This window comes from Urocampus carinirostris, chromosome 12 (assembly GCF_059441175.1).
Source record: "Urocampus carinirostris isolate Australia breed hairy pipefish chromosome 12, RoL_Ucar_1.0, whole genome shotgun sequence".
NCBI classification, from domain to species: Eukaryota; Metazoa; Chordata; class Actinopteri; order Syngnathiformes; family Syngnathidae; genus Urocampus; species Urocampus carinirostris.
In genome coordinates, this window is record NC_142360.1 from 35,827,856 (window position 1) to 35,854,991 (window position 27,136).

At 40.2% G+C, this 27,136-nt stretch overlaps 1 protein-coding gene across 1 annotated transcript in view; it reads left to right on the forward strand.

Moving 5' to 3' along the window:
- The first annotated feature begins 883 nt into the window (after positions 1-883).
- zc3h3 (zinc finger CCCH-type containing 3) overlaps positions 884-27,136 on the forward strand; it is a 54,731-nt gene continuing 28,478 nt past the window's right edge. The window contains exons 1-3 of the mRNA XM_088350170.1: positions 884-990; positions 3,001-4,219; positions 6,956-7,119. Of these exons, the coding sequence (XP_088206296.1) occupies positions 945-990; positions 3,001-4,219; positions 6,956-7,119 (1,429 nt within the window). The 5' untranslated portion in view covers positions 884-944. The remainder of the gene's footprint in view (positions 991-3,000; positions 4,220-6,955; positions 7,120-27,136) is intronic.

Consider the following 27,136-nt stretch of genomic DNA (forward strand, 5'->3'; position numbering starts at 1 on the left):
TATTCGAATATTAAAAAAGAAAATAATGTTTTTGGATGTGTTTGTCTTGCTGTTGGTCACCCCTCTCGAGGGATATGACCAGGGTAGGTAGGTAGGTAGGTAGGTAGGTAGGTAGGTAGGTAGGTAGGTAGGTAGATAGATAGATAGATAGATAGATAGATAGATAGATAGATAGATAGATAGATAGATAGATAGATAGATAGATAGATAGATAGATAGATAGATAGATAGATAGATAGATAGATAGATAGATAGATAGATAGATAGACTATTTGATTAACATTATTTATTCTATTGTTATTGACTTTCTTTATTCGAATATTAAAAAAGAAAATAATGTTTTTGTATGTGTTTGTCTTGCTGTTGGTCACCCCTCTCGAGGGATATGACCAGGGTAGGTAGGTAGGTAGGTAGGTAAGTAGGTAGGTAGGTAGGTAGGTAGGTGGGTAGGTAGGTAGGTAGGTAGATAGATAGATAGATAGATAGATAGATAGATAGATAGATAGATAGATAGATAGATAGATAGATAGATAGATAGATAGATAGATAGATAGATAGATAGATAGATAGATAGATAGATAGATAGATAGATAGATAGATAGATAGATAGATAGATAGATAGATAGACTATTTGATTATTGACAGCAAGATTTAGAGAGAAATTAAATCAAAGTGACAGCAAAACGGTGCTGTTCTAGAACGTCCTCAAATCAAGTTAACTTGGTCATTATTTTATGCAGCTAAAACATGAAGACATACCGTATTTTAAAGTAACGCCTCTTGTAAAATCAATCGGAAATGGAAGCCGTGTTCTCGTTCCTAACGTTCTAAGCACTTGTATTGTCGTTTGAGTTTCTGAACACTGGAGGGCGCTAACACGTCAGGGAAGTGAATGGCCATAACCGGAAACGGAAACTCAGGAAGGAAAAACAAGCGATATAAACATGGAGCAACGCGAATCATTAAGACGACAGATTGAGCTTCTTCAAAGTACGGCATTTGGTTAACCTATATTTATTTATTTGTTATTTCATATTAAATCGAGCTAAATGTATTCTTTGTCTTACATACGTATTTACGCAATCATTTAACTCAATTATACCCAACTGACGAACACTCAGCGTTCGTCGGCGATTTATTAAGTACTATTTTAATGGCGATTGCTTACATATTGCATATTTATAAATGTCAATCGGAATATTTCATTTACAAATGACATATTGTGCATTCAAAAAGATTAAACTTAGTAGAGAAGTGTCTCTGCTATGGAGCACTTCGGAAGCATGTCAAAACCAGTCGATGACACTGCATCCCCAAATAACAAGAAATTAATGAACAAGAATTGTATTTATTCTCATTGCTTACAAGCAGGGATGGGTAGGGTTATTTTAACTTGATTACTTTCAATTAATTTTGGATTACTCCAATACTAAATATGCTAATAATAGACAAAAGTAACTAAATATGAATAAAATGATGACTAACAACACGTGGTAAGCTTTCTCTCCTGGCTTTGATCTCTTTGATCTCCGGCAAAACTAACATAAAATGCGACAGAAACATAATGAAAATAAATCCAAACAGCTTGCCAACATCATTTTTGCCGTTCCATGTAATCCGTTACTCCCCAAGTCTGCACAAAATATAGTCATTTTATTCATATTTAGTTTCTTTTGTCTTTTATTAGCAGTAATCCAAAAGTAATTGAAAGTAATCCAGTTAAAATAACCCTACCCAACCCTGCTTACAAGGTCTTGTACTTGTGATAAAATGTTTTTAAAATATAATCAGATCGTTGGTTAATAATAAAAAACTAAAATGGCTTTCCTCAGTTTTGTGTCTGCCGTCATTTTAATTTAAATTGATTAAAAAAAACAACTGTAATCGACAGTAGCGAAAAGGGTATGCTTGTTGAAAAAAAAATGATTATGAAGAACCTCTAGTTTTTATTTAATATGGTCTTGTTTGGTAAATAAATTGCACAAAAACATAAATTGGAATTTAAAATTGACTATTCAAGCTTTAATCTAATGGACTAAAACACATCTGCTTTAGTTACAGTAAGACCTTTGAGGTACGACATACAGTAAGTCCGTTTTGAGATGGCAAAATCAATTGCTGTAAAGCGGGGATAGAGACTCATACATTCCAAAATTCTCTGTACCTGGTTATCAAAATTAAGATAACAAAAAAGTACATAGTGATTTCTGTTAATGTATGATATAAGTACAAACGATTGAATAAATAAATAAATAAATGTAAAGTAACAATTAAATTTCTACACCCGAGGTGTGAAGTGACTTGAGCTGGTGGAATGGAATAATGGGTAGATGCAGAGGAGAGGGCAGATTTGACTTAAATCTGACGATAAAACTAAAACTTGTAAGAATCATCATGCCCTAAGAATATTTTTTTCCTGTAATGGCCTCCTTTTTTTAGATAATAGTCCCGATTGTCATCGGTTAAGGCTTTCTAAAATAGCGAGGGTAGCCATTCATGTGCCATCTTCCTATTTCATGAAAGTCGCCAGCTTTTTTATCATGTGTTTGCTTCTACCTTTAGCATCCCTGCAAGTCTTGGGAACTACAGCTAAACACATTAGTTTTTTACATGAGATTCCGACTTAAACTAAGAGAAATGGATCCTTATCAGAGTGAGTTCATCTAATGGATTATTAGCATATTAATGATGCCATGACTTCAACCAATAACAGACCAGCATTTTATAAAAAAAACTATACCAGAGAGGCAAGTTTAGTGAAGTAACTTGTCATATACACAAACGCCGCAAGGTTTTTGGTCCCGCAGAAACATTTTATGTGTATGTGAGATAGTGAGAGGGGCTGAAAAAAAAATCGTATTATACACTTTAGAGTGAAATGGTCTCAAGGTGGGGACACCGTATCCCGGGGTTTTGTTTATTAAGGGCAGCATTTCAGAGGAAAAATATCACAGTTGAAAATAACAGTTCTCTATTTCATTTTTACCTTAAACATTTTAGATTTGATTGACAAGCACAAGAGCGTCCACGGCAATGTGCCAAGACTTCCTGAGGTCTCCACATCTAGAGACAGGAGCCAGAGTGCAGCCATCACAAATCCGGGCAACTCGTATGCTAGTTCAAGCCACGGGAGCTGGAAGAAAACGTATTCTCTTAAAAATAGGACCCCAGTGACGAACAAGACTGTAGAACAACAATCACAGGTTCATGTTTCATCGGAAAGCAATCCATCACAATCTTCCGCCTTGTCAAAGATGGAGTCACAGACAAAAAAAGGACAAGGTAAACCTGTTAGTATTCCGAAGATTCAGCCAGAAAGAAAGGACTGTAAAAATTTGGCAGTTGTACCTCAAAGCACTCAACAACAAAGGACACAGCGTATGGCTAAAGAATCGCTTGTAGTGCCATCGACCAAAGCAAAGGATACTTCAAAAAAGCACTCTTTGGCCAAAAGCAGCACTCTGATACCCGTGCTTGGCATTCCCCAACCACATAATCAACCCATGGAGAAAATCCAACTCCAAGATGCCAAAAAATTGATTAGCCAAAGCGCAACCTTGCCATCACAAGTTTCCAAGTCGCCAAAACAACCTGTCAAAGGCCATCTTTCGTCTACATCAAAATCCAAGTTCACTTGGGTGAAGAATCATGTTGAAAGCAAACCAAGTAGCTCACCTTCTTCACAAACCAACAAATATGTGAAAATCAACCCAACAATCTCTGCCAAATCCTCTGTTTTGGGTACAACCTCCTTCTCCCCAATTGGTAAAAAAAACCCTGGGAAAAAGTCACGCAAAGTTAGTCCACTCGCCAGCTCCAAGGCATCCAAATACAAATGGGTTTCTGTCTCGGCTGGAGTTCAAGCTAAGTCTTTCAGAAAACCTTTGAAATCTCCCAGCAACGATCGAAGAGCCCTGGAAAAAGGAGAAGCTATGAAGAAACCCAAGTCGGGCTCGTTTACTTCCATGAACTTCAAACGTGAGCTTGGAAGTCCCTCTATGAGTTCCTTATCGAGTCAATACCACTGGAAAGCTAGTGGTCTCAAGTCTCCTGGAGTGAGAGGAGAAGCCTTGGCCCTACGGAGATCCAACTATGCTTGGATGTCAGAAAAAAGTAAAGGAGCGAAAAAGGGACTTGTTTGTTCGAACTCGACTACAGGATCTCCCAACTCATTCAAGCTTCGCAGCAAGATGAAAATCATTAGAAGGTCGCCTAATAGGTACGTTCTGGTATATAACATCTTTGAATAATTTTCATGGAACATAAGTTCTAAATCAGGGGTCACCAATTTTTTTCAAGCTAAGAGCTAACTTGTTTTGTTTCTGAAAAGTGCAAAAGGCTACCAATTTTATTCATCTCATCTCATTAGCTACACCGCTTATCCTCAGTAGGGTCGCGGAGGTGCTGGAGCCCATCCCAGCAATCATCGGGCAGTGGGCAGGGGACACCCTGAACTGGTTGCAGGGCACACGGGGACAGACAACTCACTCGCTCATTCACACCTAGGGACCATTTGGACCGAACAATTCACTTGAAATGCATGTTTTTTGGAATGTGGGAGGAAACCGGAGTGCCCGTAGGAAACCCACGCAAGCACGGGGAGAACATACAAACTCTGCACAGGAAGTCTGGAGCTGGATTTGAACCCACACAGGAGGTTTCCAAGACATGAACTGTGCCGCACATGCGGTAACCAATGCTCCGCCGTGCTGCCCTACCAATTTTATTAAAGTTCTAAAATAACGGATCATGTTATTATTATGTTATTACCAGGTTTAATTATTAGACGTAATGTTTAAATCTGCTCAGTCTACCATTAAAACACCTGCCCTAAAAGGTTTAATATATTTAAATCACAGGCAAGTTTGAAAAATAATTTTGAGAGAATTTAAAGACACTGATCATGTTATTGATATCTTATGACTGCTAGAAATCAAATTTCGTAGAAAACCACACCTTCACTTGTGAAGTATTTTCAGAACTGGTCCATGGTCAACTCGGTGGCCATAGCCTGCAGCCAAGTGGCTATAGAAGGAAGCAGTCGGGGGGGAAAAGTCTGACAACTGTCGTTGGTGACCCCTGATCTATTACGTCTATTCTTTTCTATTATTTTCACAGAACATCGCCTAATAGATTGAACGACTTTTAACAATCTATCGATTGTAGGTGTGTCAAGCCTTATTCTAGTGTTTTCAATATTGACTTTTATCTATGGATCACAGATCTGCTTTCTTGTTTTGATGTTTAAAATCTATCTTTAGCCATACTCAGTCGTAAATGCGTCAATTACCCCCAATAAGCAGGTTAGCGCCTTACATGGCTGCACAGATCACGGCCGCTATTGGGAAATGTGAAGCACAATGTAAAGCGCTTTGGGAAGTCATTGACTTGAAAAGCGCTATATAAATGCAGATCATTTCATTTCATTTCAAATGCTCCTTATTGTATGTAAGTTACTACAGTGGAACCTCAGTTCTCGACCATAATCCGTTCCAGAACCCTGTTCAAAAAACGATTTGTTCGATCACCGAAATCATTTTTCCCATTAAAAATAATGTAAATCGTTTTAATCCGTTCCAACACCCTGAATGTTTACCTTGAATGTTTAACGTAAACATAAAGCTAACCCAGGCTAACCGTACGAAAGATTACGCTAACATGAACGTGTAAAAATAAAACAATCAGGTGGTTTACAAGTCATTTGGCACCCGGGTCTCCACAACAAGTGGTGAGCCGTTCATTGGAAAGGGGGCTCCATTCCAACACCTTGAATGTTGGGCTCCGTTCCAACACCCTGAATGTTTACCTTGAATGTTTGTTATCGTAATCTTCCGTACGAAAGATTACGCTAACATGAACGTGTAAAAAATTTTTTTAAAAAAAGGATAAAGAAAATAATTATAGGATTTCTTACCTTTGTGGTGGTCACCAGAAGGCGCAGGTGGACGGTGGGGAGAGGGAGGTGTCTTTCTTTAGCAAATCTCTGTACATTTCTAGTGCTTTCGCACAAATCATCTCTTCACTAGCATTATCTCCCGCTAACTGTTTTTCATTTATGAAAATCATCAAAAGCTTTTCAACCTCTTCCAAAACTTGCAGCTGTTGCTTGCTTATAGCACTCACTCCCTTAGCCACATCACTAGATTTCACAGCCTCCTTATTCTTTAGTATCGTACTGATGGTAGATTTAGCCATGCTGTATTCCCTAGCATGATGAGACACTCGCACACCTCCTTCATATTTTGCTATTATTTCTTTCTTAAATGCAATAGTTGTACGCACTACTTTTCTTTTTTCACCTGTGGCAACTTTGCTGCTTGCACTGTCTTTCTTCGGAGGCATAATTAGGGGCTAAAACACTTCGTACACCTATATTAAAAGCGAAAGCAAAACGAAGCACGTCTGCACGCGATAACAGTTGGTCACGAAAAGAGCGATCTACACCCGTACGCCGCTCAACATCGCACCCTAGCGTACGCACTCACGCATTACCGGCGTTCGAACTCCGATTTTTTGACAAAACAGCGAAGCAAAAATTTCTCGAAATTTTTGTTCGGACTCCGATTCGTTCGAACTGAGAGGCGTTCGAAAACCGAGGTTCCACGGTAGTTCCAATTTTTGTAAATGCGAACTAGTTTTGGAATTGATATTCTATAAATAGGTTACCTCACTTTTTGCAAAAGTTGATTTGCTCCAAGCTAAAATTAGGCTTGAAAATAAATAAATAAAGTTAACTTTTGGTAACCTAGGACTGCTCCATGCACCTTTCAAACACTTGATGCACTGAATAAGTTAAGCTCACAAAAAAGAGAAAAATACCAAGCTGCTGCTGAAGTTTTACTTTTCATTTAAAATGTCAGAAATGACAACAATTGAGTACAGAGAGAACACTTTTGATGAGCATTATTCTATTCCTATTCTGTCCATGACTATTGTCACTGCCATTTTTTTCAAGTCCGACCGGAAACGGGTCAATAAAATGTGGCCTCTCAATGGCTGTCAAACACTCAGCACGGGGCCACGCCCACTCTCCGGGAGGTCGGAGGACACCCACCAAGGAACTCGTATCCTTTGGGAGACACAAGCTGAGGCGACTCTCTACTTCTTCAGTGAGAACAAGTAAGTCTTTGTTCACCTAAGTCAGTCATGTTTCTCTTCATCCACCCAACTTTGAATCTTTCATCACCAAATTGTCAGCCAAGATGAAAGTGACAGTGTGTTATAAATCACCACGAGAGGTCGTTGAAGCATTTGAATAAGTCACACTATAGGAGCCTGAAGTATAACATTTGGCAATATTTGGAAGCCTACTTTCAAATTTTCCTGAGTTGGCAATGAAGGTATTCAACCAGCGACAGGGCATGACAGTTGGTGTTAATCCCTTTAAACAATATCAAAAGACCGAGCAAGTTAAATACACCTGAAGCGGCTGAAAAGAGCCAATTGCTGGAGTTAGTCAGAGCTGGTGGAAACGGCTAAATTTAGCGGATAACTGGAGAAGCTATTAAAAAGTCCAGTAAGAGATTTATTTTTTTAAGCGTCGGGATCCGTAATGAAGGAAATCTGTGACATGATTGGCTACAGAAAGAAACAGTTAGGGGGGAAAAGCGTCAGATACTGAAATCGCAGGACTGGGTAACGTTGACTTGCTCGAACACATGTGGAAGGTGAGTTGCTCTAAAGCAGACATGGGACCAAGTCACACATGTGCAAGTCTCAAGTAAGTCCCAAGTATTTTTTTCTTGGGCAAGTCAAGTCAAGTCACAGGCTGTGTCAAGTCAAGTCAAGTCAAGTCCTGTAATAGGTCAAGTCAAGTCCAAGTCAAGTCACCTTTGGCGTACTGTTGTAATTTTAGCTTCAGAATCTGATCTTAATAAAGTGAAAGGCAATATATAAGAAATCAAGTAATCATCCTTGGCTAATGTGCCTAACCTGTAATAAAATATTTGTATCCTAAATACTCATGTTCAGTAAAATACATCATAGACTCAAACAAACAGTGATATCGTCAGTATTTGGTATTTATTGACAGAAAAAGTGATCTGTAGATCGAAACCCAAACTTTTACTTTTTTTTTACTTTTACAAAGTAACAATAACAGCTAAAACAAATACTAACTTACAGAGGATTAAACTGTCACATTTCTCTTGCTCTTTTCTTTGCAGATTTCTCTCTCACACGCTTTCTGTCACTCACTCAAACAGTATATCCATAAGTCAATCCCTTTTTATGAGGAAACAAATAACAGCTAAAACAAATAGCTTATTATTATTAAACTTTGTTACATTTCTCCTCTCTCTCTCACTCACACACTCACACACACTCACACACTCTCACTCACTCACTCACTCACTCACTCACTCACTCACTCACTCACTCACTCACTCACTCACTCACTCACTCACTCACTCACTCACTCACTCACTCACTCACTCACTCACTCACAATGACACAAATTAACTCACTCACTCAGTCACTGTATATCCATCAGTCATTCCCTTTTTACAAGGTATTGCATTTGCAAAATAGAAGATTAGACAGGGTCTTATCTGCAAGCCGAGCTCGATGGGGTCTCATAATGATTCCACCATGGCTGAAGACTCTTTCCACTGGGGAACTTGAGGCTGGCACTGACAAAGCTTTCATTGCAACAGGAAAAAGGGCAGGGAGGACAGCCCTGTTTGCGTCCCAGAAGGACAGACAAGGCTGCCCACAACAAAGAGAAAAATAGTTATTTAGTTGTGTCTCTGGGTTGGTGGTTGGGTCCTGCTTGCGGCGTTTTTTGTAGCCTGAGAATAGGCCAGTGCTGTCTTCTTGCTGGCTTTCGCTTTCCTCCTCTAGGAATTCAGGACTCTGGGATGTTGTGTGAGGTTGCACCTCACGTAGAATCAGATCTAATTAAAACAAAGAAAAAAAAGGGCAAGCGTAAGATCTCATGAGCATTATTCAAAATTGAACATCCACAGTTTGATACGCTTGCAAAATCATCTCTAAAATGGATTATAATACTCATATAACTGTTTTGAATTACATTTCCATAATTTGATAATGGTGACACGCCTAAGTGTACATCACGTTAAAAAAAAAAAATCCACTGACCTTTTACCATGTCAACAATGTTATTCTTGACATCATCGGTGACAAGCACATCATGCTGAAGCCACATCATGGAGAAAGCCGGGTCCAGGACAGCTGACCTGATGTAGACTGGGTCTGCAAATGGCAGCTCTTCCCCTGATGCAGCTGACAACATCTTCACATTAACGAAGATTCCCCGGAACCGTTTCTTCAAAGAGAATTGCAGGCTATGGATCATGCTTCCCAGGAAGCGCACTTGCGGCTTGAGTCTTTCCAAGTGGTGGTTAAGAGACAATACACAGGGGAGGACAGAGCTAATCGTCACAATCTTCTCTCCCTGAGTAAGATCAGTGGCCTCTGCAAATGGCTGTAGCACATCACAAAGTTCCTTCATCAAGTTCCACTCCCTAATTGAGAAGACCAGCTCACTGTGTCCCGTGTTCTGAACAACACTGCACAAGTCCTGGTGACTGAATGAGAGCACTGCCTTGACTTGTCGGAAAGTTGAATTCCACCGTGTGTTTACAGCAGCGGGTATCCCTCGCTGATCAAACTTCTCCTCAAACGCATCTTTAAAGGTGCTGGATGTATGCAAGAGAGAGCTAAGCTTGGAGCATTTTGCAAAGGAACTGTTCATGATCCGTGCATCCTTGAGACCATCACCAACAGCTAACTGCAGAGTATGCGCAAAGCATTGCTGACGTTTAGGGCTTCCTCTGTTGATTGTGCGGTCCACAGTCTCCCAGTCACCTCTGGAGAGGTCTTCCCACAATTCTTCATCATCCAGATTGTCATCATCGGTTACTTCGTCATCTTGATCCTTCGGAAAACAGACTGAAAATGCTCGCTTCATATTCGCAGCATTATCACAGATTATGAAGTCGAGTTTTTTCCGAATGCCATAATCCTCACACAGGGAATCAAAGGCTTCAGCAATGCGCTCTCCTGTGTGAGATCCCTTGAATCTGCTGCATGCCAGCAGGTATGACTTCAGCATGACTCCTTCTGAGGTTGTTAAGACATGGCCAGTGACTCCCAAAAAGCCGCGCATCCTCCTATCTGACCAAATGTCTATGGTAACCGACACATGGTCTACACCAGCAAGAATCACTTTGATCTTTTCTTGCATGTCTGCAACAAGTGATTCTATTGTTGAAGTTATTGTTCTGCGGCAGATAGGCTGGTATTTGGAGTCGACCACAGACATGAAGTGCCTGAAATGTTTATTTTCCGTCATTGAAAGGGGCATGCTACATCCAATCACAAGATCTGTAACAATAGCATTGGTTATGGACTTCTGTTTGGGATGATTTGCTGAATATGCTTCCAGAGGACGAGACTGGATGAACTGTGATATTGCAGGCTGTGTAGTATCAGTGCAGGCGTTTCTTGTCCTTTCATACTCTGCATATCTGTGAAGCAGATGCAAAAACAAGAATGAGATGTCCTGTATGGTTGGGCAGACATGAAATCATGACATATGGTTAAAAAAACAGTTGTTTGGAACTTTCTGTATTTTTTTTTATCTATCTTCTGGATGATATTACTTAATATCAAATCAACTGTAACTGAAGCTTTTACCACATTTTTTTACTTTTTTATGCTCATAAAGCTGGTATATCTTAACCATGTGATAGTTAATAAATAAAACAATTTATTTAACATTTCCAACCATGAAATCAAAATTTTTAAAGAAAATAATGAGCTAATATTTATTTTTATACTAAAAAGTTACTAAAAAAAAACTACAAAAAAAACTTCCATAATTGTCGACTTAGTGGTCTTAATTATAAGATTGGATTAACATTATTGTCACTATTTGATTTGGAGACTACTGGCATAACTTTTGATCTAGCCTGCACGATTGAGGCGGTTTTACTTTAGCGTGATGACGTTGTAGTCTGATTGGTTGTAGCATAGTCCAGTAGTACACAGAGGCATTTGATCAACGCAGCCTCTCGGATGGTTGGCCAGACTAAACTCGTGTGATGAGTTTATCACACGTTTATCACAGTTTATTAATAGTCGCGATAGCCAGGCTTTATTGTTGCACTTTTATTGCACTTTATTGTTGTCAATGTCTACGCATAGGACAGTGTGGAACGTAATTTCGATTCCGTTTTATGTCAAGTACATTTGAAGGAACTGGCAAATAAAACTGACTTTGACTTGACTATGTACGATCAGCATGCCTGTGAAAAACAGCGGATCCCCCTGCAGCTGCCGCCAACCCCACACTCTCCCCAATCGTGGAAGGTGCCCTTTTGCCAACACTTCCAAATTATATGCAGATTGAGACTATAACATTAAGGCAAAGACACATTTTTCAGGGATGTGATTTTTCCGCTAATTCGCGGAATTCCGCTTTCGCTCCAAAAATAAAATTTTAAAATTTCCGATTCTTTTAAATGGTAAAAAAAACGATTTCGTCTCGACAGCGTTCCATTTTAGTGTTTCCGTAACTGAAATGAAACGTACTTGCGATTGGTTGAAGTCTCCGTGTTGACCAATAAACGCGCTCCTTATAAAGGCGTAGGAGTATGCCATTGTTCATTTCTCACACGTTTTTGCCGAGTGTTTAAAGAAAGATGTCCGAGATCGAACGCAAAGATGCTCCGCGAGTTAAAGAAATTGCTAAGATCGTAAAAAAACAAGTTTCGATCGGACTGGTTAGAGAAGGAATTATCTACAAATGTTGGTGACCCCGACGTGATCCAATGTAGCGAGCAGAGACGGGAGTCGTAAGCGGAGTGTCAAACAAAGGTGCCAACGAAAGCTGCTTTAATGACATTTAAACTGGCGATAACAAAACAAACACGAGAGTGGCTAGAACCGGCCGAATTAAGAGTCCCCCTAGGAACTCGCTAACTAAACAATGGTTCCGTGGGTGAATTATGTACAACCCACTACAGTACTTTCATTTATAGATAACATCTTCTTCTATAACAAAGACATTTATGGTATGTTCTAATATGAGTTACTTTTCATTTGGTCATGATACAATTATTTGTTCATGAAATTTGAACTCTTCAACATGATTTATGTGTTAACTTAGTAATCACATGAGTTAGATATGATGATATTCTCAGTGATAGTTTTTAATAGCAAAGGCAGTCCAATGTTTTTTAATGTGACTGATTTTGAGTTGACTTAAACTGTAATTTTATATGGGATAGTTCAAAATACATTGAAAATGTATGCTGTTGTTTTGTCTATTTCTTTGTCATCTGAGTGCATTGAAAGTACTTAAAAACACGGAAAACCCATGACCTCCGGGGGGCTTCGCCCCACTTCTCCCCCCACCAGGGCACTGCCCTGGACCTAGCTGGGTGCCCGCGGCCCCCAGACCCCCGCCTAATTTTCAGATAATTTCACTTTGGTCAAATCACATCCCTGATTTTTGATCATGTACAGTGCACGTGTCCTTCTCAACTTCACCGCTTAGCCTACCCTATTTTCTCAATTAGACAGCCCGTTTATCCGTAGCTCCTAGCTCAATATGCCTGGCTTGTCTTTTGCGTTACCCGTTGTAGGATAGACGAGGCACTATGAGCACAAATGCATTCGTTTTACTCAAACATACTGCAATGTTTATAAAAGTAAATGAATGAAGCATCATTGACGCAGGTTACGATAACCTCTCGTCTCTGCATAAGAATGTCACAATGATAAACTGAAACCCCCCTGTGCAGCGGCTAAATCGCCCTGCCGCTCACTCTTAGCTAACAACCAAAGAGTAAGCAACTGGACTTTTTAGAGATTGAGCTGTAGATGTTCCTCATGGAAGTTCCTCAAGCTCAAATTAGAAGTCCAGTTGCCTACAACTAAACTGTATGGATAAAATGACCTGGGTGAATGACAATATTCACAGACATTAGCCAACATCCAACTCACCAGATATTAACACATTGACAAACAGATATTAACACTGACAAACACTTACTGGGCAGAATGGCTCTTCAAATGTCGGATGAAATTTGAGGTGGTGGTCTGGCTGTCCGAAATTTTCCCGTTGCAAAATTTGCACTGCGCTGTTCGCCGTTTACCTTCTTCACAGAAGTTTTTGAAGCCAAAAGTTACTACCCTCGGAGCAGACATGCTGACTTCAGGTGGTTGCCGTGGAGGTGTGTGGCGCATGGGCAGAGTGGGCGTGACATGAGAGCGTTTCTCAGCCCGCATCCCGTACTGTAATTGTCAACATTATTTAAATAATGAAATATATATATATATATGAACACGCAAGTCATTCAAGTCATCGTGGCTCAAGTCAAGTCAAGTCCCGAGTCTTAGATTGCCAAGTCCAAGTCAAGTCACAAGTCATAAAAACAGCGACTCGAGTCGACTCGAGTCCAAGTCACTAAGTCTCAAGTCCCCATGTCTGCTCTAAAGCAGTGTTTTTTTTTTTGATGGCACAGTGATTAATTGTCGTACTGTGCTTTGGAAAAGAATGTGGTAGAGTGAAAGCTATCTTTCATTTGGATGTACTTTTACCATAGATACAACAGCACCAATCGGTGGTGTCCTACAGGATTTTTTTCAATGAAATGAATGTGCTTTGGCTTAAAAAGGTTGAAAACACTTCTCTAGAGGACAAAGTAAGAGCAGCTGACAATAAAAAAAAGCAATCATCCTTAGCCTGCAGCCATGTGGCTAACCTGAGTGGTTAGAGAAGGAAACAGTAGAAGAGGCCTTTGCTTGCTTGGGAAGCTTTTAAAGGGCAATTGAGACATTGAAGGATAAATACAGAGCAGCCGACTATAGCAGCGAGCCTTAGCCCTCATCAAAGTGGCTAACATGAGTGGCTAGAGAACGAAAAGGTGGGGAGTAAGTGGGAGATTTTTCAATTATGGTACGTTGGCTCAGCTGTGTATGGTAAGTGGCCGTTGAGTGCTAAAAGCACCACCGGGACGAGCTACCTTTGGAAAATCGTCTTTTGGGTTTTTACAGTCGGAAAATGGCCGCCAAAAATATCAGCTTTTTTGTGTATTAGTAATACCAATCATCTCATCTCATTAGCTGCACCGCTTATCCTCAGTAGGGTCGCGGGGGTGCTGGAGCCCATCCCAGTAATCATCGGGCAGTGGGCAGGGGACACCCTGAACTGGTTGCCAGCCAATCGCAGGGCACACAGGGACAGACAGCTCGCTCGCCCATTCACACCTAGGGACAATTTGGACCAGCCAATCCACCTGAAATGCATGTCTTTGGAATGTGGGAGGAAACCGGAGTGCCCGGAGGAAACCCACACAAGCACAGGGAGAACATACAAACTCCGCACAGGAAGTCCGGTAGCTGGATTTGAACCCACACAGGAGGTTCCCAAGACCTTACAACTGGTCCTGCACACGCGCTAACCACTGCGCCGCTGTGCTGCCCAATACCAATTATACGAACCTAAAATCATCTTTATATAATAGTCCATGCGTTTTGCCTATTAATTTAATCAACAGTGTTGTACTTCAATTAAAAGTATTTTTACCACACTAGGAGTTGTATGATACACACTACAGTACTTTTAAGTGTGGCGGCTTTTTCTCTACAGTAGAGGGCAGCAGGTGTCACATTTTTCTGTAAGCCTCTGGCAAAAGCGGGAGAGAGCAATGAGGTTAATTGATTGCCCACTTGAGCCACGAGGGGGAACAAGCGCAGATAGCAGATAATTTGCAAAGGCAGTATCGTGTCTGCTTCCCTCCAGTAGATAAAAAAGAGCTCATGCATAATTATCATTTTGCAAATTGGATTGTTTTAACGAACTGGAGAATATAGGCTTCACCTAATTGAAAGCAATCATTGTTTTTTTACAATCCCTTCCCCCGTCATCTCGCCCCGACAACCCCGGCGGTCAATCTGCGTGCACCCGCTTGCCCGTCCAGGCGTCGTTTTCCACACCGGCTGCAGTCACAAGACATTAAGGAAGCCGTCACTATTAACATTAAGCTTTATTTGTCCCAGTGGTTGCCTCGTCTTATCTCTGCTCTTTCTGATTCTCAAGTCCGACTTTATCCGGTCCTGTCAAGCTGCTTTTCGTCATGCGCGGAACCTCATTAGCCCGTGCCGGCAACATGTGATGGTCTAATTAAAAATGGGGGAGTCCGAATTCTAGACGGAGAAAGATGGAGTGAGGAAAGCGGCTTGTTGGTGTCTTTGATAAGAGCAGCTAATAAAGAGCAAATTGAATTACTAATGACGGCGACACGGACCCTATAGATGGGACCATTAAATAGAACAGCCTTATGACCACATGCATAGCGGCGCGCTCCCAAACAATGCATCTTGATTTCTTGCCTCTTCTAGCTTTCTTTTTTTTTCCATTATCTATTTTATTTATCCTTAGAAGTATAGACATCAAGTCTACAGTACATACACTCAAGTCAGCACCTAAAGTTGTTATAAGTCAAGGTGTGCGAGTGCCTCTTAAATTGGCGGCAGGAAGATTATCTGCGAAAGCCACACGCCAAAAGTGCTGAGGCGAGAGTCACAGGGCCCTCGTGACATATTCGGGGCTGTTAAATGTTCCAATCTATTGTCACTCACTGTTTACAGTATTTAAGTTAACTGCATCCTAAGTCTAGATAGAAAGCTTAGAGTCCAGTTTTGAACCCACAAAGTTTGAGCTCGGTGACAGTGGCTATGTTTACGTGCAGTCAATAATCCGGACTATGGCCAGTACTGTAATCCCTCGCTACTTGGCGCATTCTACTTTGGGGCCCCAGTGCATCAAAAGTTGAAAAATATTCATAAAAAATAAACATTCAAGCCTTTTCTGCCTGTTTACTTGATGCACGATCACAGAGCAATTTAAGGCTATGGGCCTTGAAGCGTGCCATCGTGGCCTAGCTAAAATGAACTGCACTATGTGGCCGCGGGGTTGTCAAGTCAAGTCATTTTTATTTGTATAGCCCTTAATCACAAAGAGTCTAAAAGGGCTTCACAGGTTATTATACAGACTATTTTTTCTTACTATTACACCATCCCCTGATCTGGAACCAACATGAGGGCAAGGAAAAACTCAAGGAAAATGAAGAAAACTTGAGAAGGGACCGCACATGTGGTATCCCCATTTTAGAATTACCAGACAGCAAAGGATGTTGCAATCACAAATAATACAGATATATTGTTGTCGATTTGAAGGTGGACAGAGTGGCCGAATTCAGGAGGTCAAGCAGCAATGAGTTCCAGAGCTGGGGGGGCAGAGCGGCTGAAAGCTGAAAGAGAGTCTGATAAGGAGGATAGAATAGGAAATGGTGTCAAAGGCGGCACTAAGGTCGAGGAGGACGAGAATGGAAAGTAAACCAGCAGCAATGAGGAGGTCGTTTGTGATCTTGATAAGTGCAGTTTCAGTGCAGTGACGTGGACGGAAACTGGACTGAAAAGGGTTCAGATATACTTTTGGTAGTGATGTGAGCATGAATTTGGGAGGACACTATTTTATTTGAGGATTTTTGATATGAATGGTAGGTTAGAGATATGGGAGAGATTGTTGAAGTTATTGGGGTCTAAATAGGGCTTTTTCAGAATTGGTGTGGCCCGGGCAGTTTTAAGGGCACAGAGGACAGAACCGTTGGAAAGTAAAGAATGGATAATGGCAGAGAAGAGAGGCAGGGTTGTAGTAAAATTCATCAATAGTCTTTATTTAAGTTAAACAATGCAGTATATAATGTTTTACGAAACATGTTTTTTTTTTTGTGGAGGAGGGCCACAAACAATCCGTCAGAAATGCGCGAGGCAGGCATCATAAAAAGCGATGGCCCGATCTGTCAACACTTTTTTCTGGGTGATTCCTTTGCCCAAATTCCGATAATTCATGGAATTTTGCCAAAATGTCTTTAATTTGGCCTGATGAAATGATGGCTTCGTCCTCCTCCTTGTTGTCTCGAACTCATCCTGCACGGCCGTGGTGTGTTCTCATACCTTTCTATTATCTCTTGCTTTGTTTCGATTGCCAGAAAAAGTCTCTCCCTCTTCTTTTCTCCTTGTCTACTTTTCTGCATGTCTTTCGTGGGGTCCATTGTTAATGATAGCTTTTTGTGGCGGTACCATACAGTAGACTGTTTACAGAACAGGACGGGGACACGAAGAGCATGCCAGGAAGGGGACACAAAGAGCATGCTGGATTCAATCACACGCATCAGATTGCCAGGTGTTTAAAGAGGGGGAATGGGACACGAAGAGCATGTACTCTATTTCTTATTTGTATCCTGAAATGCCTTTGTAACTAGAGGCAATATTTTCCCCTTCAGGTCCTTTGTACTCTGATCATTTTGTATGCAGAGACATTTGTAAGCAGAGGTACAACTTCAACTAATTACCAAGGAAAGTTACTATTTCCACTACTTTAAAAATAAGCTGTTGTATGTCAAAGAATTTAGAATTTTCTGAACTGTATTTGAGTCAGTTGAATAAAGAAGAATAGACAGGTAGTTGTGTCAGAGAACCTTGGAATATTTATTGCGGCTCACCAGCAACATATTTATGCCACATTTGAAGTGCAACAAATAAAGACAGTAAACAATTTAATAAACTAACAATCAGCAGTAAACAATATAAAGTGAGTTTAATAAATTAAATGGGGGAAAAAAACAATATAAAAAAATACAATGACAAAATAAAAAAAGAATGATAAAAGAAGAAAAGCGAATAAACTTTACATTTAAAAAAATTACAATATCACTGAAGAACAAGGGAAATAAAATTTAAATATTTATAAATCACACGTAACGAAATCGCCGCAGCCTCGAAACCCGAACCCAGGGTTTTCACGACTCTTCCCCTGTTTAGGAGTATGATATTTTCTCGGGATCCAAAGATGTAGCACATGCCGTCTAAATAAATCAGAAACCTAACATGAAGAGCTCCACTAATTATTTGTGGATATTTGGCCGTCTTGTCACGGGTGCTGTGTCTGACGGAGAGCGCTGTAGGAAAAACGATACGTAACTTTTTAAAACGATGACAGATCCGTTAGTTCTGATCAAATCTGTTGATAGCCATCAAGCACATCTTTTAATTTGCCAAATTAGCGCAACTGGTGTCAAGATATCACAGAGAGGCTGTCTAATCTAAGATCTACTTTGAAGGACCTTGAAGTGCATCTTGTGTCCCTCTGTGTATATGGTTTTCACCCCAGTGTCAACTTCTCGCAGATGCATGGTCCTCTAGGTTATGATCCATGTTTTCCTCAGCCGCTGCCAAGCTTTCTGGGCCCCAAAGGGACCAATTAGAGTTGGGCAGCTGCACCACGAATGATGGAAGGGTGTTGAGTGTTTGAGAAGAGTGCCTTAAAAGTAAACCAACCAGATTTGGGCCCATGACTGGAATTGATTGGAGGCTGAAATGGACGGAACTAGTTGGTGAGAGAAGGTAGAAATATATTATAGATATATTATAGTAGGTTACTTTTTTTCCCCACTATCCCTCTCCTTGACATGATCAGAATGGAGATATTAATAACTTGGTCCTTGGTCTTCATGCCTTGTCCAAATTAGCACCATAGCCAACAAGTGCACATTAGACCTCTAGGATGCAACATGAATTTGTTCTGAGGGTGGGGCCAATGTTCCCTCTAATTTTCCACGGGTCTGAGCGTTCACACAAAGTCGGTGAGCAGCGCTTGAAACAACAGTGAGCCACCATAATCCCAAGTGTGGCAAGATAATTAATTATCAAACATGTCCAAAACTTGACATCAAGTTAGATTTTGCTGAGTTTCCGGCAATGCAAAATCATTTTTCTCATTTGAATGAATTGATTCATGTACTATTGCAAAGGTTTTACGGCCTACAAATGTCGTTTGTTCTTACAATTCTTTCACAAGATATCCATTTCTTTTTATTTCCTGATATATTTTGTCGCATAATATTAACATTTTTGGGGGCTTATTTATTCGGTTGTAAGATACAGAACTGTACTTAATCACATTTTTTAGTGGAAGTACAATGTTGGCAACAAGATTCACTTGATATAATTGGAAATTATTTGAATGCAACACAAACTTTTTATTCTTTTTTCGGTGTTTTTTTCTACTTTTTTTTAATTCCTTTAAAAAAATCTCATTGTGTTAATTTTTCCGAGCTGTTACTTTTTTTCTTTTGGTTTTCTATTTACTTTTTTCCTACATTTCTTTCTTTCCTTTTTTTCTAGCTTTTTTCTAAATTCTTCCTTCTTTTTTCTCTTCCTTTTGTTTCCTTTTTTCTCAGCTTTTCACAACTTTTTCATTTTGGTATTTTTTTCTTTTTTGTTTTATTTCCCCTTCCTTTAAGTCATTTTGTGCATAATTTTACTTAATATTTGGTCATGTTGGGATTAAAGAAGCAAAAACAACCTTAAGAGCCGTTTAGTGAGCCAAGCTGAAGAAGCCGGTTCCCCGACACACTCTACTAACTTTACTCAACTTCGTTCTCCTTCGACTCGACTTCAAAATACCGCATTTAGGACACAACGTCAGGGGAACCCGTGTATTTTTACCTTCTTTACACTGGTGGGGGCAATAAACTGAAATTGCTTAACAGTGGGGGACAGAAACTTATTCTATTGTGTAGCAAATGCCTTTCCAATCTTCGGTCCCCCAGATAAAAACATTAAAACAACAAAATAGTCTAAGGTACGCAATGCTAATGAGTAACATATGTGCATATAGGCTAATAACATAAATGTAAAATAAAACCATTAAAAAACAAAATGGTTTTATAGTAAGTAGTGCCTATGTGTAATATTTGTGCATATGATTAAATTACATAAATAAATGTGAAGGAAAAACAAAATGTATTTACCTTTGGTGTGACATGACTCTGGAGTGGAATTACCGGTGGATGCAGAGAGAGGGAATAGATGCAATTGTGGGTTAAATATGAAACTGATTTGATACTTCGAGGATTCTCATGCCTTTTGAAGATTTCCATGCCTTAATCTCTTTATTTTCACTAATAGTGCCGATCGTCGATTGGTCACAACCATATTTCTTAGCGAGGGTAACGATGGATGTGCTTTCTATATATTTCTTGATAATCACACGCTTTGTTTCCATGGTTTCCATGTTTTTGTTTTGGGCACCCAAAGCTTAGAAAAAACATTACAAAAATACAGCATTGTCTCGCTGGCTCTCAAAGTAGCACACAAGATTCAAGAAAGGTATTGTGGGAAGTAGTTCAGCCAATAGCATATCTGCATTTTCATGTGGCTGTGATGCAAACAATTACCAGACCCACACATTTTATAACGTCCACCAATAGCAGAGAGGCATCTTGGAGACGAAACTCATTATTGGCACAAATTGTATACGTTTTTGGGGACAACAAATCATTTTTTTGTTAATATGGTATTGAGGGAAAATGCACTGTGTGAAGTAAAAACGTTGTTTTACGGGGTCTACTATATTAGAAAATCTACTGGCCTTCATGCCTTGTCCAAATTAGCAGCATAGCCAACAAGTGTATTTGGCTCTCTTTCATCATGCTGTCATCCTTTCTGATCTTTAACCTCTGATAACTCCCTTTCACCTCCACTGATGTAATGCCATATTCAGACCACTTGACAACTTGTCCTTGTGACAAGCGTAACCCGTCACACACGTAGACCAGGGGTCACCAACTTCCAATCAAGTGTAGATGTTTCCATTCGCTCAGGGGTCAGAAACATAAGGCTTGCGAACCAGATACGGCTCTTATCTTGAGTACATCTGCTCAGAGTTTAAACAAGAACTAAGGTAATTTTCTCTGCCACTTTTTCAATTCCAGTGTATGCGAAGCCAAAACAACACAGAAATACGTATGTTCAGCTCAAAATATATACACCTGAAAATGCCTGCCAAGAACACAGAGCATTTTGATTGGGGTAGGGGTGGGCATATTTCTGCCCACATAGGTCACTTCCTAAATACATCCGACAATATTTTGCGACATTTTCTCGAAATACCCCGCACTTTTTTTTAAAACAGTTATTTATGACAAAAATGACTCAGGCTCTGGCATAATAATTATTTCATAGATTTTATCAAATCATAAATCCTCACACAGTGAAATAAAATGGGCCTGATTATTAGCTTTTGGTTGGAGAGCGAATTTTGTGTGTTTTTTTTTTTAGGTTTGTCTTAACTTATATCATCTATCTATCTACCCGGGTCATATCCCTCGAGAGGGGTGACCGACAGCAAGAAAAACAAATATACAAAAACATAAAAAACAAAAAAGGGAAAAAGTAGCAAAAAAACACGCAAAATTTTAGGGGGAACATGTCCAACCCAAATGCCCAAACACCCAGACAAGTTAAGCACCTCGGCACCTAAGTTGGTCATGCTTTCGTCCCTCCAGATGAAACGGGACACAAGAAAGCGACCATGTCACTATGGTCAGGGTGACACAAAACACTAGAGTCTTGATTAAGAGAGTGAGAGGAACAATGGATGAGGTGGTGATGTAGGAGCAGAGTGGTTTCAGGAAAGGAAGAGGATGTTTGTATCAGGTGTTTGCAGTACGACAGGTGAGTGAGAAATATTTTGCAAAAGGCGAGGATGTTTGTTTGGCTTTCATGGATTTGGAAAAAGTGTATGAGTTGAGAGAGAGGCGTTGTGGCAGGTGATGGTAATGTATGAAGTGGGTGGAAAGTTGTTGGAAGCATTGAAGAGTTTTTTTATGTGAACAGCAGAGCATGTGTAAGAGTAGGGAGTGAGACAAGTGAGTGGTTCCCTGTGTTGACTGGTGTGAGACAGGGGTGTGTGATGTCACCCTGTGTGTACATGGATGGTGTGGTAAGGGAGGGGAATGCAAGAGTATTTGATAGAGGTGTAGAGATGATGGATAACAGTTGAAAGGTGTGGCAGGTAAGTCAGTTGTTGTTTGCAGATGACACGGCGCTTGTGGCTGATTCTGAGGAAATATTGAGAAGGTTGGTAATGGAGTTTGGAAGAGTGTGTGATAGGCGTAAGTTATGTGTCAATGTTGGGAAGAGTAAGGTGATGAAGTGTTCACGTGATGGAGTGGGCATGGCGTTGGAAAAAAGGTTGCATGGACAGGTGCTGGAAGAAGTTGAAAGCTTTAGGTACTTGGGTTGTGATATGGCTGCAGTTAATGGAATTGAGTGCGAGGTATTGCACAGTGAATCAAGGAAGCAAGGTTTTGGGTGCTCTGAGTAGAGTGATCAGCAACAAGAGTATGAGTAGGGATGCTAAGAGGGGACTGTATGACAGTGTGATTGTGCCGACTGTGTTGTATGTTGCAGAAACTTGGAGCCTGAACGCAGATTTGAGAAGGAAATTAAATGTTCTTGAGATGTTTTGTTTGAGGAGTCAGTACGGAGTGACAAGATTGGATAGATTGAGAAATGAAATTGTGAGAGACCGAACCAGAGTAGTAGTAGAACTGAGCAAGCGTGTGGATAAGAGAGTACTCGGTGGGTTTGGACACATGGAGAGGATGGTTGAGTAGCGAATGTTGAAGAGGATCTACAGAGCAGAAGTCAATGGAAAGAAACCAAGAGGAAGGCCGCAATTGACGTGGATGGATGGTGTTATGAGTGCACTGCAGGAAAGAGATCTAATTATAGTGGAATCTAGAGCCCTTGTTGGTGATAGGAATGAGTGGAAAGGTGTTGTGAAAGGATAGTGGGATGTTTGGACGCGTTCTAAGGGATGGACAGGGCACCCGTATGATGTTGCAGGGGTAAACCAGTGAAAGCTGTCGGGCCCTGCTGTTGAACAGAAGAGTGTGTTGAAACATACACCGTATGGGTTTTAGAAAAAAAAACAAAATAATTTGCTTTCCGGGATTTTTGAGCCAAAAAAGTTTCCGACCCTTTACCTCATTAGGAAGAGGAGACCGATTATGGCCTTGATAGTTTGAGTCTGGAATTTGCTAAAACATCCAAAGCATCAACATGTGTTGAGGGGGGAAAAAGTGCCCAGCTGACTGGCTTTCATCACTCACTGGCCCTAAAGAATTAGCACCAAGATGCATGCAAGGCCACAGTGGCATCCAAGACTAAATAGACCCTTCTGTAAATTCAAACTGTGGAGAGGGATTTCACGCGTGTGCTGGTTATTTTCGTTATTTGTAGAAGGAAAATTATGAAAGTAAAAAAGGAACAGGGTTGGGTAGGGTTACTTTAACTTGATTACTTTTAATTACTTTTGGATTACTCCAATACCAAATATGCTAATAAAAGACAAAAGAAACTAAATATGAATAAAATTATGACTCACAACACGTGGTAAGCTTTCTCTCCTGGCTTTGATCTCATTGATCTCCGGCAAAACTAGCATAAAATGCGACAAACAAAATGAAAATAAATCCAAACAGCTTGCCAACATCATTTTTGCCATTCCATATAATCCGTTACTCCCCAAGCCTGCACAAAATGTAGTCATTTTATTCATATTTAGTTTCCTTTGTCTTTTATTAGTATATTTGCTATTGGAGTAATCCAAAAGTAATTGAAAGTAATCCAGTTAAAGTAACCCTACCCAACCCTGAAAAGGAATGTTTCAAATACAATCCAAATGCCAACCCAAACCCCGAAAAAAACACAAATTTATTCCAGCACGTCTAAGAGAGATACGAACATGTCATGCTGCACTCAAGCATCTTTACAGAGGCTGCAAAGATGATTTCAGCCAGAAGATGGCGTCAGCAATTAAAATATTTTAATCACCTTTAATCACACAACTCAGTGACGTGATTGCTATATCCTACATTCATATACAATTTCTGTTGTTAATTAAATGTTTTTCAATTTTGTTTCTAACAAATAATTCTTATGACTCTCTTTGCTAAATATTCAACAAAATCACTTGTACTACAATCGAGTTTCACGGTCAATCGAGTGTAAAGAGGAGCAGGGGGATAATAAAGAGCATCCCGAGAGTAGTTCATTTGCCAGAGCTCCTTTTCCCGAGTCTCAATTGCCACTCGTAAGGACGACGGCCACTCTAATTAACCTTTTACATCAAACCGTGGTCAGCAAGCAAAACGATACCATTTCCGATTCTATGCAATCAAACACAGAGAAAACAATTCCAAATGGAGCGCCAACTTTTCTGGGACGCAGCATTAACTCAAAACTTTCTGCATTTGTTTTTTCATGAGCCGTGGGTTGCCTCACAGATTTTAATACCACTCCACCGATAATGACCAGGATTTGCTCCCTCGGCAAATATTTGGAATGGATTATAAGGACAAATAACTAGGGATGCTGTTTTCTCCTATCAATACTGAAAACTGACCAAATCCTGCTTCTGTTAAAGCAATTCAGAAAACTGATCACGTATTTGTTTAGACCACATGCTATTTTTTAGAAAATAAAATTAATATCATTAAACATCAATAGGACAAAATAAATACTAAACATTCTATAAACAAAACAAAATTCATGTTCAGTCATTGTTGGCGCTACGTGGGGAGAGACGTGGCTACTACGTTCTCTGTTCTCATCGCCCCCTCGGCTAAGAAGGTTTCGCCTTTGAGAAGCGGCGGAAAAACAGGAGCGAACGACGAGGAAATACACACGGCGAATGAGGGGACTGGCTAGTTTGGCCGCTGAGGCTGAATTTGCATCACGGTAAAGAGGCAAACATGGCGGCGCTCCTTTGCAAAGCGATCAAAGACCGGTGATACTAGGTCCGGCGAAATAAAAACCGGTGAGTCGGAGGGCGCTCGGGTGAGGCGATCAGGGGACGGTGCCATGAAAGTAGCGTGGAATTTTCAAGATGCCGAGCAGGGACAAGGAACTTGAGGAAATCAAAAAGTCATTTGGCTTTATGATGGACAAAATGGATGTAGTTACCAAACCACAAAATACAATCATGAGTTTAATGGCTGAAATCAAAGATCTAAAAAACAAAAACATGGAAAAAAGTTTTATTCAAGTTTATACGATCAAAACAAAACAAGAAAATATTTTCCAAATTTGAAAATTCTCTTTAACCATTCCAAAATACCGTTTTCAGCATATTTTTTTCCCTTTCACTTTACCCATTTTCCCCTGTTTATAAGTGATAATATTATTTTATAAGAAACCCGTTCAACTTTAAGATGGCCCCCTTGTATGCATACTAGGATTATTTTCCAAATCCTAACATTCTTTGTATCCATTCTGAATTACAATTTTCAATATTTTGCAGCTCTGTAACAACAACGGCCAAACTCTCCAGTACTTCACACATCTTTGAAGAGGTGGAGAGGAAACATGACCAAGTTGTGCTGCTACTTCTACAGAAAATCCTCATCCATTCTAATTAGTTACTTGAAGGGTGTGAGTCTTTCTAACGAGAGACGTCTGCTAATTAAATATTATAGCATGCTGTCAAGTGCTAGATAATGGGGTCTTTTTGTTTTGGCCCAATAACTGTTGTCAAACTTTGTTGATTGCTATCGGCCCGATAATTATCCCTACAAATAACAGGTCAAAACAGCTCATGAGAAAAATTAGCACAGGGAAAAATGTGTTTAAGTATCATAGGAGTGGAAATAATAGGTAGGGTTTTTACAGGTGCTCGGAATTCTTTGAAAATGCTTGAATTGAAAAGCGCTTCAATTTTGGGTAAAGTTCTTTTAAATGCTTGAATTTGTTGCCCTGTTCATTTAACTAGTCTGCTTAAAAATGCAGCCAACACTGCTCTCTCTTGCGGCTTAGTTTTCCCATTGTATTCCTTCATCTCTCATGATTAACTGTTACTGGCATTGGTTTGTATGGCACTACAGGTCACACCCAAGAAGACAGGTGAATGCTACACCTAAACAGGGCACTATAAAATTTGTATTCGTGCGAGGATTACTTATCAATTTTGGACATTTATTATGGGTCATGCAAAAATTAAGGTAGCGTTTACTAGTGGTAAACTGTAATGGGAAGAACTTCCTGCTTCAGAAAATGTAAGCTACATAGTACTGTCATTTTCCCCCAAGATCTATAGGCTATGAGGAGATATTTGTCAAACATTTCTTTGCTTTTTACTCAAGATCTAATTATTAAATGTCTTGATAAATGCTCACGGTTCATAGATCTTTAACCGCATGGGTCGTCGGGGCACTAATGAGGACGCAACTCTGGACAGCTTTCTCCACTGTTGACGGTCCCTGGACTGTTCTTGGGTCGTGGCAAAGTTGGCAACTGTCCATTCTTAATGTTGTCTGCCCTGTTTTTCGGTCTTCCCCTTCTCCTGCCCCCTTGGACTGTGCCCTGGAGATTTACCTTGGCCAGTCCTGATGATCTTGTGACGTGACCATACTAACCCCAACCCCAGCCTGGAGAGGGATGGGCACTGCCAGGCTATACTTCCCAAGACACAATACATGATGGACAAAGGCACACACAAAGCTAAATTTTGCAGATTTATTTTTAAATTTCTTACAGAAATTGAAAAATTGGCTTTGAAAGTCCTTAGAAATTGCTTGAATTTGGCCACAAAAAAGCTATAGGAACGCTGAATAGCCCACAAGCTCCACTTTGCAGGGGATAAGACCAAAGTCCCATCCGTGGCAAAAAAGTGTAACTAAGATCTGCAAATTAAATACGTCTGTGTCTGACTCAGTTCAAAGTAAGAGTGACTTTTTGACTAACTGGCGCCAAATGGGACCAAAACCTGACTGACGGGCTTCCGTTTTGCAGGGAATCCCCCCCAGCAGTCCCTGCCATACCTGCCCGCTAATTCTAGGCTAGATCCTTCTCAGGCTGCTCCTTCCCTGGGTCGACCTAATGGATATGAAATATTTTTATTGACAGCGCCATCCCATATTCGTGTTCCCTGGGGTTTATCCGCCGACTCCCACAGCTCCGGTGAGCTTCTACAAGACAGTGTTGCCAAGCTAACATCAGATTTAATTTATCAACTTTCTCTAAGCCAGGAAAGCTCTTAACATGATCCTTTGACAAGCAACTTTGCCACAAGACGTCACCAAAGTTTGACGGCACATCTCAAAAAGCATGTCAGCTCTTTTCTGGTTTGGTGGACTTATTTCGTATGAAATGACTAAATATTAGCACGTGTTTTCTGCACATACAGCACAATGCTTAAGAGATTCCTTTGCCTCCCAATGTACAGTAGACCCCTGGGATACAAGATTAATTTGTT